Below are 15,296 nucleotides of genomic sequence, written 5' to 3' on the forward strand. Positions count from 1 at the left end.
CTTCTATCTTTCTCTTTATCCTTTCGTATCAATTTTTGCTGTCCGAAGAACAATAATTGTTTCTCATGCACCACTCCTTCTAACCTCTCCCACCTTTATCACATGAACAAGATAAGTTCCCTCCTGAAGTATAATCTTTGACAAATTAATTTGGTGAAATGGGATTGACCACTCCAATTTACTCCTGCTCTATGAATTTCCCCGCCTCTGCAGAGATGTAAAAGAGGACTTACCGACAGTCAGTGATTCTGTTATATGTCAGCTGTTGAGAAGTTATCTCATATTTGTTATTGTTTAACATAGTTGTAAAATAAGTGGTGAGCCAACTTAACTCTATCCTACATTGTAAATCTTTTCTGTATCTACGCAGATTGTTAATAGTTAAGACATTGACACAGAAACTACAGTACTCTCACTTTTTCGTGTTTATTTTTATGGAACCAGTTCAAACACTATCATTTTCATAACATGTTAGGGATCATGTCCCATTCGTTGCGGGTAGTTTTATTTTGGATTATACCATTTGATAGTAGGTTGGTGTCGACAATAGTAAAAGGTTGATTTTATGTAACTTAAACTTATCAGCCACTCCTCATGCTGCCAAATTGTTTAACATCACTCTTGCCCTTAATTTAAGAAGTCTCAGTGTACATAACTCCAAATGGCTGTGAAGTGTTTACAAAACCTTTATCTTATACATAATTATATCTTAATGTAAAGCAAATTAATATTAAACTCACCAACAATATAAAATTATATTTTTGCAAGAACAGCAACAGATTGTTGTTATGATTGCGATGGTACTGGAATCTTTGACTAGAAAAATGCAAGTTAAGTGTACTACATTTACATGTTGTGGTTCCCACATGTTGCACAACACATGAAGTACCATGGCTGTTGACTTAGTACCCTTAATAATGTAAGTAAACAGGAAAAACCACCATCTTGGGACTAGATCACTCAATAAAGTTTCTTTGGACACCGATTTGTATCCTATTCTGGCCAAGCTTTTCTTTCTTTCAAATACAAAGGACAAGAGTTTTTACCAGACATGTCTTTATCATTATACATGTATCTCTATGTTCACTACACCTGTACCTGTATATGTGCTACATCTACATTGCTTTACACCTATACCAATCTATTCCTTACACCCTGCATCCATATGTTCATTCCCCTACATCTATGTAGTCCTCACACCTGCATCTGACTATATCATTACACCTTTATCTCTATGTTCACTACACCTGTACCTGTATATGTGCTACATCTACATTGCTTTACACCTATACCAATCTATTCCGTACACCCTGCATCCATATGTTCATTCTCCTACATCTATGTAGTCCTCACACCTGCATCTGACTATATCATTACACCTTAATCTCTATGTTCACTACACCTGTACCTGTATATGTGCTACATCTACATTGCTTTACACCTATACCAATCTATTCCTTACACCCAGCATCCATATGTTCATTCCCCTACATCTATGTAGTCCTCACACCTGCATCTGACTATATCATTACACCTTAATCTCTATGTTCACTACACCTGTACCTGTATATGTGCTACATCTACATTGCTTTACACCTATACCAATCTATTCTTTACACCCTGCATCCATATGTTCATTCCCCTACATCTATGTAGTCCTCACACCTGCATCTGACTATATCATTACACCTTAATCTCTATGTTCACTACACCTGTACCTGTATATGTGCTACATCTACATTGCTTTACACCTATACCAATCTATTCCTTACACCCTGCATCCATATGTTCATTCCCCTACATCTATGTAGTCCTCACACCTGCATCTGACTATATCATTACACCTTTATCTCTATGTTCACTACACCTGTACCTGTATATGTGCTACATCTACATTGCTTTACACCTATACCAATCTATTCCTTACACCCTGCATCCATATGTTCATTCCCCTACATCTATGTAGTCCTCACACCTGCATCTGACTATATCATTATACCTGCATCTCTATGTTCATTACACCTTTACTTGTATATATCCACTATATCTACATTGGTTTACACCTATATCAATTCCAATCTATTCCTTACACCCTGCATCTGTCTGTTCTTCCACCTACATATATGTAGTCTTCACACCTGCATCTGACTACAGTATATCATTTTACCTGCATCTCTATGTTCATTACACCTTTACTTGTATCTATCCACTTTATCTACATTTGTTTACACTGCTATTAATCTATTCCTTACACCCTGCATCTGTATGTTCTTTCACTTACATCTATGCAGTCTTTACAACTGCATCTGACTATATCCTTATTCCTGCAGCTCTATGTTCATTACAACTATCTGTTAAAGTCTACATTGGTATATTCATTACACCTGTATCAATCTAATCGTTACACCCTGTATCTGTCTGTTTATTTCACCTGCATTGTCTTTAATCCTGCATATTTATTTATCTCTACATCTGTCTGTTTAGTAGTACACCTGCATCTGTCTGTTCTTTTCATCTGCATCTGTGTTCATTTTATCTTCATCTGACAGTTCATTTCACCTGCAGCTGTCCGTTCTTTTCACCTGCATGTCTGTTCATTTCACTTGCTCTGTTTGCTACACCTTCGTCTATCTGTTCTCAATCTACAAAAATTCCATTAATTTTGTTAAAATTTTGCTCAGATTTTCATCCAGTAGAGGTCATTGCTCACAAGCTAAAAACTTGTCGCAAAAAAGCATGAATGTACATTTCCATGGTTAAAGAAATAGTGTCATCAGGTTGTTTAGGAAAGTGAGGTCCAATTTTGTTGTCAGTGCTCAGCCATGTCAAGCCCATTGTTTTAAGTTTGCTATTTCTTGATTACTTGATTTTGTACTCAATCTGTAATTTAATTGTAATTAAGAGCAACGAACAAGCTTGTAGCTTGTGACAGATGATCAGTTCAGTTTAGTGTTGTGAAGGGTCTCTATAGGATTTAAACAAAACATACAATCATCCAGGAAATGAAATCTGCTTTGAAATTGTAGTTTTAAACCTGCACTGACACTGTGGTTATCAGTTTTCACCTTCTGAGCTATTCAAGGGGTCAACAGGTGTTCTCATTTGGGCAAATAATTGCCACAAGTGGTCAACCAACAGGTTATCTCAAATTGGCTCAAAATTGGCCATTTTCTCTGTCATATATACTACATGATTTTTGCTTTGGCAGTAGGTTGTGAAAATATTTCACAGTACATAAGAAATGTCATATAACTCTCATTCATTCAAAACAGTTATTAAAGCATGGTTCTGTAGCAGAGCTGATTTCCTAGCTCAAAATTGGTAAAAGAAAATGCTCTTTTATTCATACATCTGTGTCTGTATTCCACATAGCAAGACTGTTCTTTCTAGATATTGAAACATTTTGGAATAAACATTCTATACTGTAAAATCCTTACCAGTAAATATAATGGTTGATCTGCACCAGGGAGTACTACAAATAAGAGCTGGAAATTGTTTATCTTTTCTGATTCTCACTTAATTCTTATCAACTCAATTTAACTTGTATGACTTACTACACTATGAATAGTTAGGACATCAAAACCAATAAACATTTTCATTTTCTAGTCGTAACAGTTTGGTGATTTGCTGAAATAGCAAGTTAGAAAATTCATGACATGATAGCAGAAAACTGATGTTTGAAATTTGTTTTCACTTTCAGCTGGCTGGTTTTTGCAAACATCAAACACCATCCGCTGTCATTTGTAATGTCTGAATGACGAATATTCAACCGTTTTCTCTGTAATAATGAACGGACTTAGGTTTAAAAGCTTGCTTTGGTACTGTCACATAGAACGGCGATGAAGAGATTTATGTCATTTCAATAACATATTTGTAAGTTTTCTCTGCTTGGTTATTTATAGTTCAGAGGTTTTATCAGGTACTTTAGAGAAAGAAAGAAAAACAGTTTTATTCAATGAAAACTGTTGAGAATATTCTCAAAATAAAATGCATGCCATTATAAAGAATGTGTTGACCATTTTCTTGTTTTCATTATATTCCTATTTTTATTTGCCATCTTTCTGAAAGGTAACATGTAAACTAGTCATTTTGTTTTTTTGTGGCAGTTGGAGAGAGAGAGCGAAAAAAAAACATTGTTTAACTACTGCAACATGCCTGTGTAGGGTAATGTATAAGGAGAGCCTGACATGTTTGGTTCAAAACCTTCAACAGGCAGATGAAATAGTTAATTGTAAATTAATTGTTAACTAATTAATGCAAGAATTAATAATGGTCACAATGAGAGGCAGACAGTGGACAGGACATAAACTGAATGAGGAGCAAAATCATTATTAAGAATTGAACAAACTTCCCACATGGTCTGGAAAATTTTAAAAAAACTATTTTCTAGGTCTTCAAAATTATAGAATTTTAATGTTTAGTCTAGAAAAAAAAAATTCATTTGAACACTTCTTTGTCTATGATATGAGACTTTAGTAAGCAAGGTTTTTTAATAACAGATAAAATTCATCGGAATAAATCAACTTGGTGAAAGGTAATGGCCACAGCTTGTAATATCTGGGGTTCATGGCTCCTTGAATGTCTCCCTCTCCAAAAATTTAAAGAATGAGGTTAGCATAAATTTTGCAAGAGCTCCAATCGTTAGGCTTGCTATAGGTAACTATAAAGCAGTACGTCATATATAGTGTGTAGGCTTCATAGCAAATCTTTAGACGTGTTCTTGAAAAAGTCTGGAATTAAATTTGTTTTGAAGCATGTGAACATTAATGGCCGAATACCAATTAAGATTTATCCTGTCTAAAAGAACAGTGTTGGTATCAGGTCATGTTCAGGGAAGAAAATTGAAAGAAAAGTTAGATGTCACCATTTTAAATTGATGTGACTTTGTCTTGAGTTCAATTGCACCTCGAGGAAAATATAACTTCAAATGTCCCAGATGCTCATTCATCAGTCTGCTGTGACAGTAGTAATGGGTCTCATAGCATTGAAGACTCGCGCACAGAGAAAAGTCTGATGCCGGTAATCTGACCTAGTTTCGAATGAGGTGTAACAGAAGTGTTAGACACCGCCATTGATCCCAGAAAATACATACACAGCTTGCTACCGTCAGTAATTAGACACTAGTGTACAGTCAATACATGCAGCTACGGTCAACACCCACAACACAGTGTACGGTCAACACCCACAACACAGTGTACATAACAGCGATGGACATCTCAGGTCTAGATAAAAGATAACAAGGTATCACGTTTCATTACTGTCTGCATTTTGTAGCGACAAGAAAAACTTCACTTGCAAGCAACGGAAAATTAACTTTTTGCAGAGGGCAGCATGCGGTTTGGGGCGAGTCTTCAATGCCTTTAAAAGAAGCATTTCGAAAATGACGAAGGAAAAAAAGAAGACAGCACTCCAGATTTGTTAATATCAACTTTGACCTCAAAGTATCATATTAGTTTATTACAGCCATACATTGGTGATTTATGTAACATCAGATGGAGTGTGGGAGGGGGGGGGGGGGAATTACATGATACACATAAATTATTAGGCAAGTATTTCAGATCAAATACTATTGAAATCTGAAAAAAAAACTATATGATACACATAAATTATTAGGTACTTTAGATCAAATACTATTGAAATCTCTGTATTTGGGATGTAACAGAACCTTCTTATCTTCAGCATGTTAAACATGTGACATGATGTAATGCTCTTGCACATAGTATTAGCACACAATAATTCCCTGCATTGGAAAAGATCACTGCCCTTGATAGTGAGTATTTCAATCACTAAATTCGAACAGAAATATGTGATCACCCGGACAGAACAAACTCTTTTAAATATATCAAAATGAATGTTCGAAAGATAGATAAGTCTTTCTCATAAATTAGATGATATGGATAAAATCAGTAAAATGCAACAAATCATGATAGTGGTATTGTTCAACCACTAACATTAGTGTTCAACCACTAACATTAGTGTTCAATTAGATGATATGGATAAAATCAGTAAAATCAACAAATCATGATAGTGGTATTGTTCAACCACTAACATTAGTGTTCAACCACTAACATTAGTGTTTCATTAGATGATATGGATAAAATCAGTAAAATCAACACATCATGATAGTGGTATTGTTCAACCACTAACATTAGTGTTCAACCACTAACATTAGTGTTCAACCACTAACATTAGTGTTCAACCACTAACATTAGTGTTCAATTCGATGATATGGATAAAATCAGTAAAATCAACAAATCATGTTAGTGGTATTGTTCAACCACTAACATTAGTGTTCAACCACTAACATTAACTTAACAAGTAACTCCACGGAAGGGAAGTGCTTAAAACTGAGCAGCTTTGAAAAGTGTCTGAATATTGATTTTCAGATACAATTATGATTCTAAAGCGAGGGGGTAGTGTAGCATTCCAGCTCATCCATTCCTATCCCTCCCACTCCCCTCCCAACCTTAACCATCCTCCAACCCCCCTTACTCATACCCATTCCAAGCTACATGATCATGTTAAATTGGCTCTTTGGTTCATTCTACACTTAACATGAAAAGAAAGCAACTCAGAAATCGGTTGTTCCATGCAAGACAGTTTTATCAATTTTCCCAAAGTTCCCTTCCCCAACCCTCACCTTTCCCCAGATGCTACTACTCCCACATTAAGTTTACCCTTTCTCTGTTTAAATATTTCTCTTCCCAGAAGTAGTAATTGTAAGTGCCTTGCCTGAGATGCATAATTATAACATAAGGCACAGCTGTACTTCAATGGACACCTCAGCATGAGAAATAACCGAACCAACGAGGAAAATAGAGGCAGGTATTGCACGGTATTACCACTTAAATGTTTGAGACTTTAAGACAGCGATGTTCAAATAAGTTAAAACAACATTTGTGTCACCATTAGACATAATTATGAAAGGAACTAAGGTCCATTCTTCAACCACCATATTCCATATAGCACCAAACAGACAGCAGTACATACAATGTTAGGCAAAACAACCTACGTAACTGGGAACGTGCAACTATACAAAGGAGACGAAAGAAAACAGTAACTGTCACTGAAAAGGTCAAGGGTCAAAGTGACATCACCCACTGATCTTTGACTGCAGGGTGTGGGTGGGTGCATACATGGTTACCCTGTCATCCTGCTGGTGCATATATATATATATAATGTTTCAGAGATCTTCTCCATGAATTTTCAACGGTATTGTACTAATACACCAGCATATATACATACAGGATGCATTGAAATTGGCCCTGTGGCCTACCAGCACCATCTAGTACAGCAAGGTACACCTCATCCTCACCCTTCAAGTCTTCACTGTGGTTAAGTTTGCTCCGAGGATTCTGAAGATAAATGCTGCAATCTTCTCGTAGCAAACAAACATGAGGGCAGCAGTCAGAACTGTCTGTACCAGTTTGGTCTCCAGTCCCTTGTAGAAACCGTTACGACCCTGAGTCCTGAGGAGAGGAGAAGATATCAGGAGGTGATGCTTGATAATAATAATATTAATACTGAGAATTTAAAAAGCGCAGACATATCCACGATAACGGTGCTCAAGGCGCATTACAATATTACCCTGGTCAACGATAACCTGTCAAACATAAAGACATTCCCTCCACATGGCAGCAGCTAAACAGCGCCCAACTGACAGTTTATCTCACAGGTCCCCATTTATACACCTGGGTGAAGAGAGGCAATGGAGATTAAGAACCTTGCTCAAGAACACAATGTAATGACCTGGCAAAGACTCAAACCTGCAAACCTTCGATCACAAGTCCACTGCCTTAACCGCTTGACCACAATGCTCTTCTCAGAGAGAGAACCTGATACTGAACAATACATCCAAAAAAAAAATCCATGTTTAACTAGCAAAGCAACAATTTGCTATGATCTTGTCAAGTTTTCGATACTAAAACTACCAAAACGATAACAATTCATTCTCTATGACTGGTCAGGTTTATATTCCTAATTATGTTGATGCCAAGTCAACAGTTTATGAAAATATATGCTTTGCTTCTTGGATACATGCGATTAGTGCAAATATCAAACAGTTTCGGCATGGCAATTCAGTTTAAGCACCAATGGTATTCATCAAGTACCCCACTAAATATTATTCATCAATGAAAAGAATATCTGAAAGGTTGACTATGATCAATTGGAGTCTTACTTGAATTACTTGCTAAAAGTTCAATGATGTGCGCTGGCATGGTTCAATAACAGGCAAATAACTCTGGGGTTGTAGAGTCTGGAGGCTTCGGTCCAACCATCCAGCCCCCACCCCAACCCCAACCCTCCTTTCCTTCTGTTACCACCTTTGAATATTAAATTACCCAAATTATATTAACCAAATTAAATCACCCAAATGGAGTGATGTTAAATTGCAAAATCAACTATTGTATGGTCTTGAAAGTCAAATCTTAAATACTCCAATACTCAGACACAGAGAGACCCACTGGTTCTCATTATAACATGCTATCACTTACTGTAGTATATATTTAAATATGTCCAACATGGTCGGCTTTTTTTCGCCATCTTCCGTATTGTCACGACCATACTAGAAAGAAAACACAGAAATGCCACAGTTAATTATGATGCCGGTATTATGATGTTAACTGTTTGAACTATGATGAATCTGTTCAAGGTAAACTGCAGTAGTAGGAGTACTTAGGTACTCTGCTGTATATGTCAAGAGACCTAGTCTGTCATTATCAGTCAACACTTTACTACTATCTGTGCGACATCACAATAATACAATAAGGTAGCCATGGTGACTGTAAAGTTGAACAAAAACAGATGCCTTGCAATGTGATCTGTACCCTATATATATGAATAAACAGTTGAAAGATGTAAATATATATATACATGATAATAGATGTGTTATAGCCAAGAGGAAGTACATCAAATGTAGTACACAAACATGCTAGATACAGTAAAATACCTTACACATCACCCACACCATGGTATCCTTGACACAATGCAAGAATAGAAATATCACCACCCTTTGTACTAAAATTAACACAAATTATCATTTATAAAGGGAAAAGAGAAACTTACAGTAATATGAATGAGTATACTATCATAAATATACTTAAACTCGAAATGACTGATGAAAATGAAAAATGGCTACTTAAGAAACTGTCATGCAGTGTTTTCTCTGACCTTGATTAGAGTTCCAGACATATAACAAGCTTGTGTGAATTTGTGTGGGTACTATGGGTGTATAGTAATTCAAATGATTGTTTTTATGAGAAAACTTAATGCAAGGAATACATGCAGTGTGTTTAACTCATCTTCCAATCAGATAAATTTCTTATTTTGGTTGAAATGTGACTCACCCTGAGTTTGGATTGGATGACCTGTAATGGGTAGGTCGCTGTTGTTGACAGTGTCTTTGCGATTGCACCAATGATGAAAAAATGAAGAGCAGATGGGGTCTAGAAACATAAACAGAGAATCAACATCAACATTCACATAAACATTTAAATAACAAAGAAAATGCAGGATCACAATTAATGCCCTTTGTTTGTGAAAGAGGTCTTGATATTTGGCTTTTCATTTCATAACCATAACATTCATAAAATTTCCATAGCATACTATGGCTTCTGAGCAAATAACTGCTATCTACGTTATTGACTTGTATTTATAGCAGTTTGGTAGGTAGGTCCGTTTAGAAAACTTGCTTGCACAGTTCATACAATTTTTCATCCAAACACAAACGAATACTTCAATGTGAGGTTGAGGTGAGGTGCATTGAAGATACTGCCAGCTACTTGGAAGTGGGTAATTCATTAACGATTCTTACAGCTCCCTAATTGGTACTTCTACTATAATACTGTTTCAGGAATGTTGACTTCAAGATGCTTGTAGTTCCTTCTGTTCATCTACTACAACATCATTGAGGTGAGTTGATGTATATTTTTCAAGATACTCACAGCTCCTTTTGTCAGTCTGCTATAGTACCGTTTGAGGGATTCATAGATCATAAAATGAAGGGCAGGGTTGATGACTAAAGCCAGTGATGACACTGTACCACTCCAGAGGGTACTGACACCCTCTTGGCTAATTATCTTCTGAAAGGCATCTGCATCAAATTGAACGAAACATAAATTGAAGGATATCGGGAACAAAAATAGCTGCAAACATCACAATTGAGATCTCAATAAATGAGTATATTATGCATGGAGAGCAACAACTCATGAATATGTATGCAAGAACTGACCTATTATACCGCTGTACTTTGGAAACTTTTTCTTCTCAATGCGTTCCGTCTTGAAATGGACCCCTTGCATCTTCAATCGAGTGTTGACCACCCACATGGGAGTTGTGGAGAGGACGTTAACAATACCTGGAGGAGGAAAACAAACAATTGGTCGGTGCCTCTGAAGACACTATCGTCTTTTCAACATTATTCTGTGATTTGTCAAAAATTGTGTATGAATAATTCAAAATTAAACAATTTTGAAAACTATTTTTTACCATCATGATGCGAAGTCTTGTGTATAAAGGTATTAACTGTGGAGTGCAGGTAATGAATTAACCACTCACATGTGAGTTGTGTATTTAGATGTTTGGGTATTTAGTAAAGAGATGCTGTAAAGATGACGTATTTACCTACATCAAAGTTATGAAAAGTTTTGATACTATATTTATATGGAAAATTTCAATGAAAAGCACTTCAATTTTTAATGTCACTGTGCCATGTCCTAACAATATAAATTAAGCTGAATATCCTGAAATTTCTTCTTTTCTTCAGCTCACATAACTTTTAAGGACGACATCTGTATACTGTAGATGTACCGAAGGCAGACACACTCACCGTCTATAATTGTTCATGATAAAACTATGCTCATTAACATAGACTTAAAATGCTTTCGAATCTTTGGTTCCAATTCCAACAAGACTGGTCAGCATTGCCCAAATCACAAACAGACAGAGGTCAAACAGCATTAACTTTACAAAACTTTGTTCAATTTCTAGGATACTTTACCAGCGGATATTCCCATCAGTAGATCTTTTAAGGCCTTCCGTGTCCTCATGCTATCAACCAGGAACAGTTTCAGCCCGTTAAATGTGTAAAAGTAGACAAAGTTTGACAGCCAAAGACTGGTAATGACTGGGCGCCATCCTCTGTATAACGACGACCTGTGAGGAGAGAATTAAATGCTACAATGTCATCGTTAGTTTAATTAGTTCATTAATTAACATCGTACTGCTGAATTTGATGGAGACTTGTCACTGGTTAAGATTACTGTGAAAAGCTATTCAAGTTCATTATAATGAAAGTAGTCTACTACTTCAACAATCGTTGTTACAGTATATATTTTGCATACTATTCATTGTCCTGCATGTTTCATCTTAGAACTACTGAGTGTTAGTCTCATACAACAAGTACCAGATACTTGTTTGAATACCTCAAGAGTCAAGACTCTGATTCAAAAAGTCTGCTGGTACATGATTACAGTGATGTATATTAATCTCTAGAGAATTACTACACTGTAGCTCATTGCTACATCCTATATAGCTCTATTAAAATTGACTGCAGTATCAACTACTAAACACTTGTACTTGTTCTTTCCACTCAATGCAGGCAAAATTGTGTAATTGGTTTTGAGGAAATGTCCAAATGTGGCTCACAAAAAGTAAGTTATTTTTTGCACAAAACAGCTTAATGACCCATTTTCCCAAATTCATATTCATAAATATCTACAGTATATTTTCAAAGATACAAGGCTATACAGAGCAAATATCACATTGAAGATGCTTGTTGCACTAAAAACAGACATTTTAATTGAAAGTTGTAAAAATTAAATTTACAGAAACTTTAGAAAGTCATAAATGTAGACTCACAGTCCTTCTTCACTGAGAATTTCTGCAATAACAACCGGAGTGTGTTGGGCCTGACGTTTGTCATCAACTGCAAAGGCAAAGACGGAGTAATTTATCAAGTACCGCATCGCAAAATGTACAATTTATAGTGTACAATATATAGGTAATTGCTATATAAATTCAGAGATGTATAGGCCTATATACTGTACATAGCAGTTCTGTACACAGGGACCATAGAACTTTATGAGAGATAAACTTCAGTGACTTCATATTGCTACACGAAATATGAACGGTAAATTATTCCCTGAAAGAGATTAATACATACCACGACAGATGGAAAAAAACACACACAAATAAGCTGGAGATTTCCTGAGAAACTTATATACTGAGATTTAATGTGATACCAAGTTTGTTACACCCCCCCCCCCCTCTCTCTCCCACCTCCAAGATCCATACACACCCATCTTTAAGCTTTGTCAAGGCTACAAAAGAACTAGAAACATTGGCAAGCATGGGAAAGTGGTTAAGGCCGGTGCCTTTCAATCATAAGGTCCCGAGTTTGAGTCACTGTATGTCGTTCAGTTACAGAGTTGTTGACAATTAAAAATTCATAATCATGAACATTAAATGTGAATCTAAGAGACTGACTTCGGTCAGCTTGCGGCTTTGATATGCCAATGATGGCTTCTTTGCGAGTTCCTGCTTGCAGGAGGGCCTAAAATACATTCAATATATACAAGTTCTCTCAGATCAGAAATGTTTAATAGATATTGTCATCTATTGACAATTGCTGGAATTATTGCAGTTATATAAATGACTCACGTTGAAGCCTTGTCCGAGCTGTATCCAAGGGAAAAAAGACAGTCATAGCCACAGTGCTACCCTACAAATGCAAAACAGAAACCTAAGAAGTTATCATACATCAATATATCAGTAAATGAACAAATAGAAAAATGACTGGCAAATCATACACAATGGAAAAGAACAGAGGAATATTTGGCTATAACAGGACTCAATCCAGTAACCCTAGGTACAGAACTGTAGGCTAGCACAGGACTTTACATACAAAGGATTTCAGAGGTGGGGAAGGCCTGAACTCTATTACCGACACTCCAAACTGACATAGCTATAGGGCATGAACCTTTATGGAAGACCAGGGTATGATCCTGAAATCACTGAGGCTGACTCTCATGCATGCATGCATGCATGCATCTTTGATTCTGCTCGGTGGTTCAGTTTCAACCTTCAACTATTTGATGTTACCAATACCAGTACTTAGGCTTACTTAGATCAGAATCCACAAACATAAGATAGATTTATTGTACACCTGAAATAGTCTTCAATTATAACAGTCCAGCCAGGGAAATATTCCCCACTTCGGGCATGCGAAAATGGGTAAAATATTTTATGAACCTCAAAACATAAAATTTCTGTCTAGCACTGTATTAACTTTAGCTGGTTTCCTCAAGACTGTATGGATTCAAAAATGCAATTTCAACATTACAATTTGACTTTCAAACACATCAGCTGCAGTTACATGTCTCTACTGTACCACAGCATGCAAAATTAGGATGCATGCAAAGTTACCAAATACCACCACACAATCTGAGAGTGGTGTTGGGAGAAACTCTAATTATCCATACCCAGGACCCCTGCCATGGGGGAAATTGCTACAGCAGCAGGCAAATTGAACACCACTGACTCCCACCCACAAACCCTCCTTTATATCGTTACCCGCTGCCCCTATAGCTACTGTGTCCCCTCTCGACTAGAGCCTCATATAGTGCTCCCAACTAGTACTAGTAGCATGGTGGGTTCATAATTGACGCACTTAAGGATTTGATTAATGATGTCTATCAAAGAAAATCAAAATCACTCAACTGTATTCGTTTTTCATATGTGTAGTTCCTCAGAAAAGTTATGATCTCAAAATATTTATCGTTCTGTGCCTACCTAACATACAATTGAGCAGAATTTGACCACAAAATGTCTGCCGCCTCAAGTTCTTTCAAACCCCTAAATTGATACAATCGTCGATAAGCTAACTGTAGTGTACTGGCCTAAGGATACATCAATTGACTTTGTATGCTGTTTGCTATGATCTGAGCCTCTACTAGTCTAAGCTCTGACATGTCAGGTCCCAGAGCATAGTGGTATTATAATATTGAGGTAATTTTTGTTATTTTTAGGGAGTATATTTCCAATGCCACAAAAATGTGCAAACTGGGGGGAGGGTGTACACTATTTGATCAGCTTAAGCCTGAAATGGATTTAAACTCATCAAATATGTAACTCTGCTTGGTTGCCTGCTGTATTATTGCTTATATATGTTTGAGGGTGCGCTAATTATGAAGCATTTTACTATATTACTTAGTGTTGATCCACTGAAAGTAGAAAGTCACTTTGTTCAAAGTAACCCATCGACATTGTGTACAAGTTCGACAGATTATGAAATCACGTACGATCACACATTGACTCTAACTCCAAGGTACGGTGACCAAGGTCTTACTGATATTTTAAGTACTAAATTATGCCTAACACTGGTAACAGTTAGTACTACGGTTCCAGGGAGAGCTCAACATTCAGTTTAAGATGATATTTACCGTTGCCCCAGCTACAGCATGCACAAGAGTGTCGTATGAAAGTAAATTACTGGCCATTGTCGGAGAAATTTTGAAGAGTCTTTCTGGAGAATGTGTGTTTAGTTTTGTCACATTGTCATTAGCACTCCCTAAAATCAATCTGAAACTAGTCGCATATTCAGCCACACATTCAGCCACCGAAATATCCAAGTGTATGCGGTGGCACCAAAGTAAAAGAGATATACTGATACATATCAATCGGGTGATCGCTACCACACCACTACGGAGTAGTAGGAGGAACATCCTTTTAATTCAAGGACAGATTTCCAAATGTCTTATCAGGAAAGTCCATCTGATCAACAAGGTTAATGGATATATCCGCACACGGACGGCTGCTGGGAGCACTAGCAATTCTCAATGCAGGATCTTCAAAACGACCTGAACTTAAGAAGTTGATACTTTACCATTTTCAGCGACGGCAGAGAAGGCCTGAAGGGGAGGGGTTGCAGGAAACTATTTATTAAAAGTATGAAAACTACCCAGACCATAACACGACTTACCATTTTCTTAGTGAACTGTACCGTTTCTTCATTATTGTAATTTAGATATGACTTTCTCTAGAATGGTGTTGAAGGTGAACTGCATGCCTTTTTGCTGGCAATTAAAACCTGCCCAAGTAAGATTTGAAACTTAGCATTCAAATAATGGATATTGCCACAAGGAATTCTCAGATAAAAAGACTCATTTTGCCTGGAAGATTTAGGGTAACTGTTGCAGCTTACCCCCCCCCCCCCTCAAATCAAGGTCAACTGTCCTGCCCTTAAAGTTTCTTTTTGCATTGCCGAAAAATCAGGTCTTCCCTATCAAACCTTTCTT

The 15,296-nt window shown here is 36.7% G+C and overlaps 1 protein-coding gene across 1 annotated transcript; it reads right to left on the reverse strand.

The window, feature by feature from the left end:
- Positions 1 to 5,497: 5,497 nt before the first annotated feature.
- Positions 5,498 to 14,638, reverse strand: LOC139960643 (peroxisomal membrane protein PMP34-like). The gene is made up of 9 exons (XM_071959170.1): positions 14,442 to 14,638; positions 12,661 to 12,721; positions 11,860 to 11,926; positions 11,000 to 11,154; positions 10,232 to 10,357; positions 9,945 to 10,093; positions 9,348 to 9,446; positions 8,496 to 8,566; positions 5,498 to 7,469 (listed from the first exon to the last, which is right to left on the reverse strand). Exons 1-9 carry the CDS (start codon positions 14,496 to 14,498, stop codon positions 7,319 to 7,321), a joined length of 936 nt encoding a protein of 311 aa, XP_071815271.1. The 5' UTR covers positions 14,499 to 14,638; the 3' UTR covers positions 5,498 to 7,318.
- Positions 14,639 to 15,296: the final 658 nt, after the last annotated feature.

The sequence above is a fragment of the Apostichopus japonicus genome, chromosome 19 (genome assembly GCF_037975245.1).
Source record: "Apostichopus japonicus isolate 1M-3 chromosome 19, ASM3797524v1, whole genome shotgun sequence".
NCBI classification, from domain to species: domain Eukaryota; kingdom Metazoa; phylum Echinodermata; class Holothuroidea; order Aspidochirotida; family Stichopodidae; genus Apostichopus; species Apostichopus japonicus.

Bases quoted from the DNA above. Each gene is read 5' to 3' on its own strand.
- LOC139960643 (XM_071959170.1), bottom strand. From the start codon at position 14,498: ATGGCCAGTAATTTACTTTCATACGACACTCTTGTGCATGCTGTAGCT. The intron at 12,722-14,441 runs GTAAATATCATC...TTGCATTTGTAG, and splicing joins ATGCTGTAGCTGGGGCAACG to GGTAGCACTGTGGCTATGAC. The intron at 9,447-9,944 runs GTGAGTATCTTG...TTATGTTTCTAG, and splicing joins GCAGACTGACAAAAGGAGCT to ACCCCATCTGCTCTTCATTT.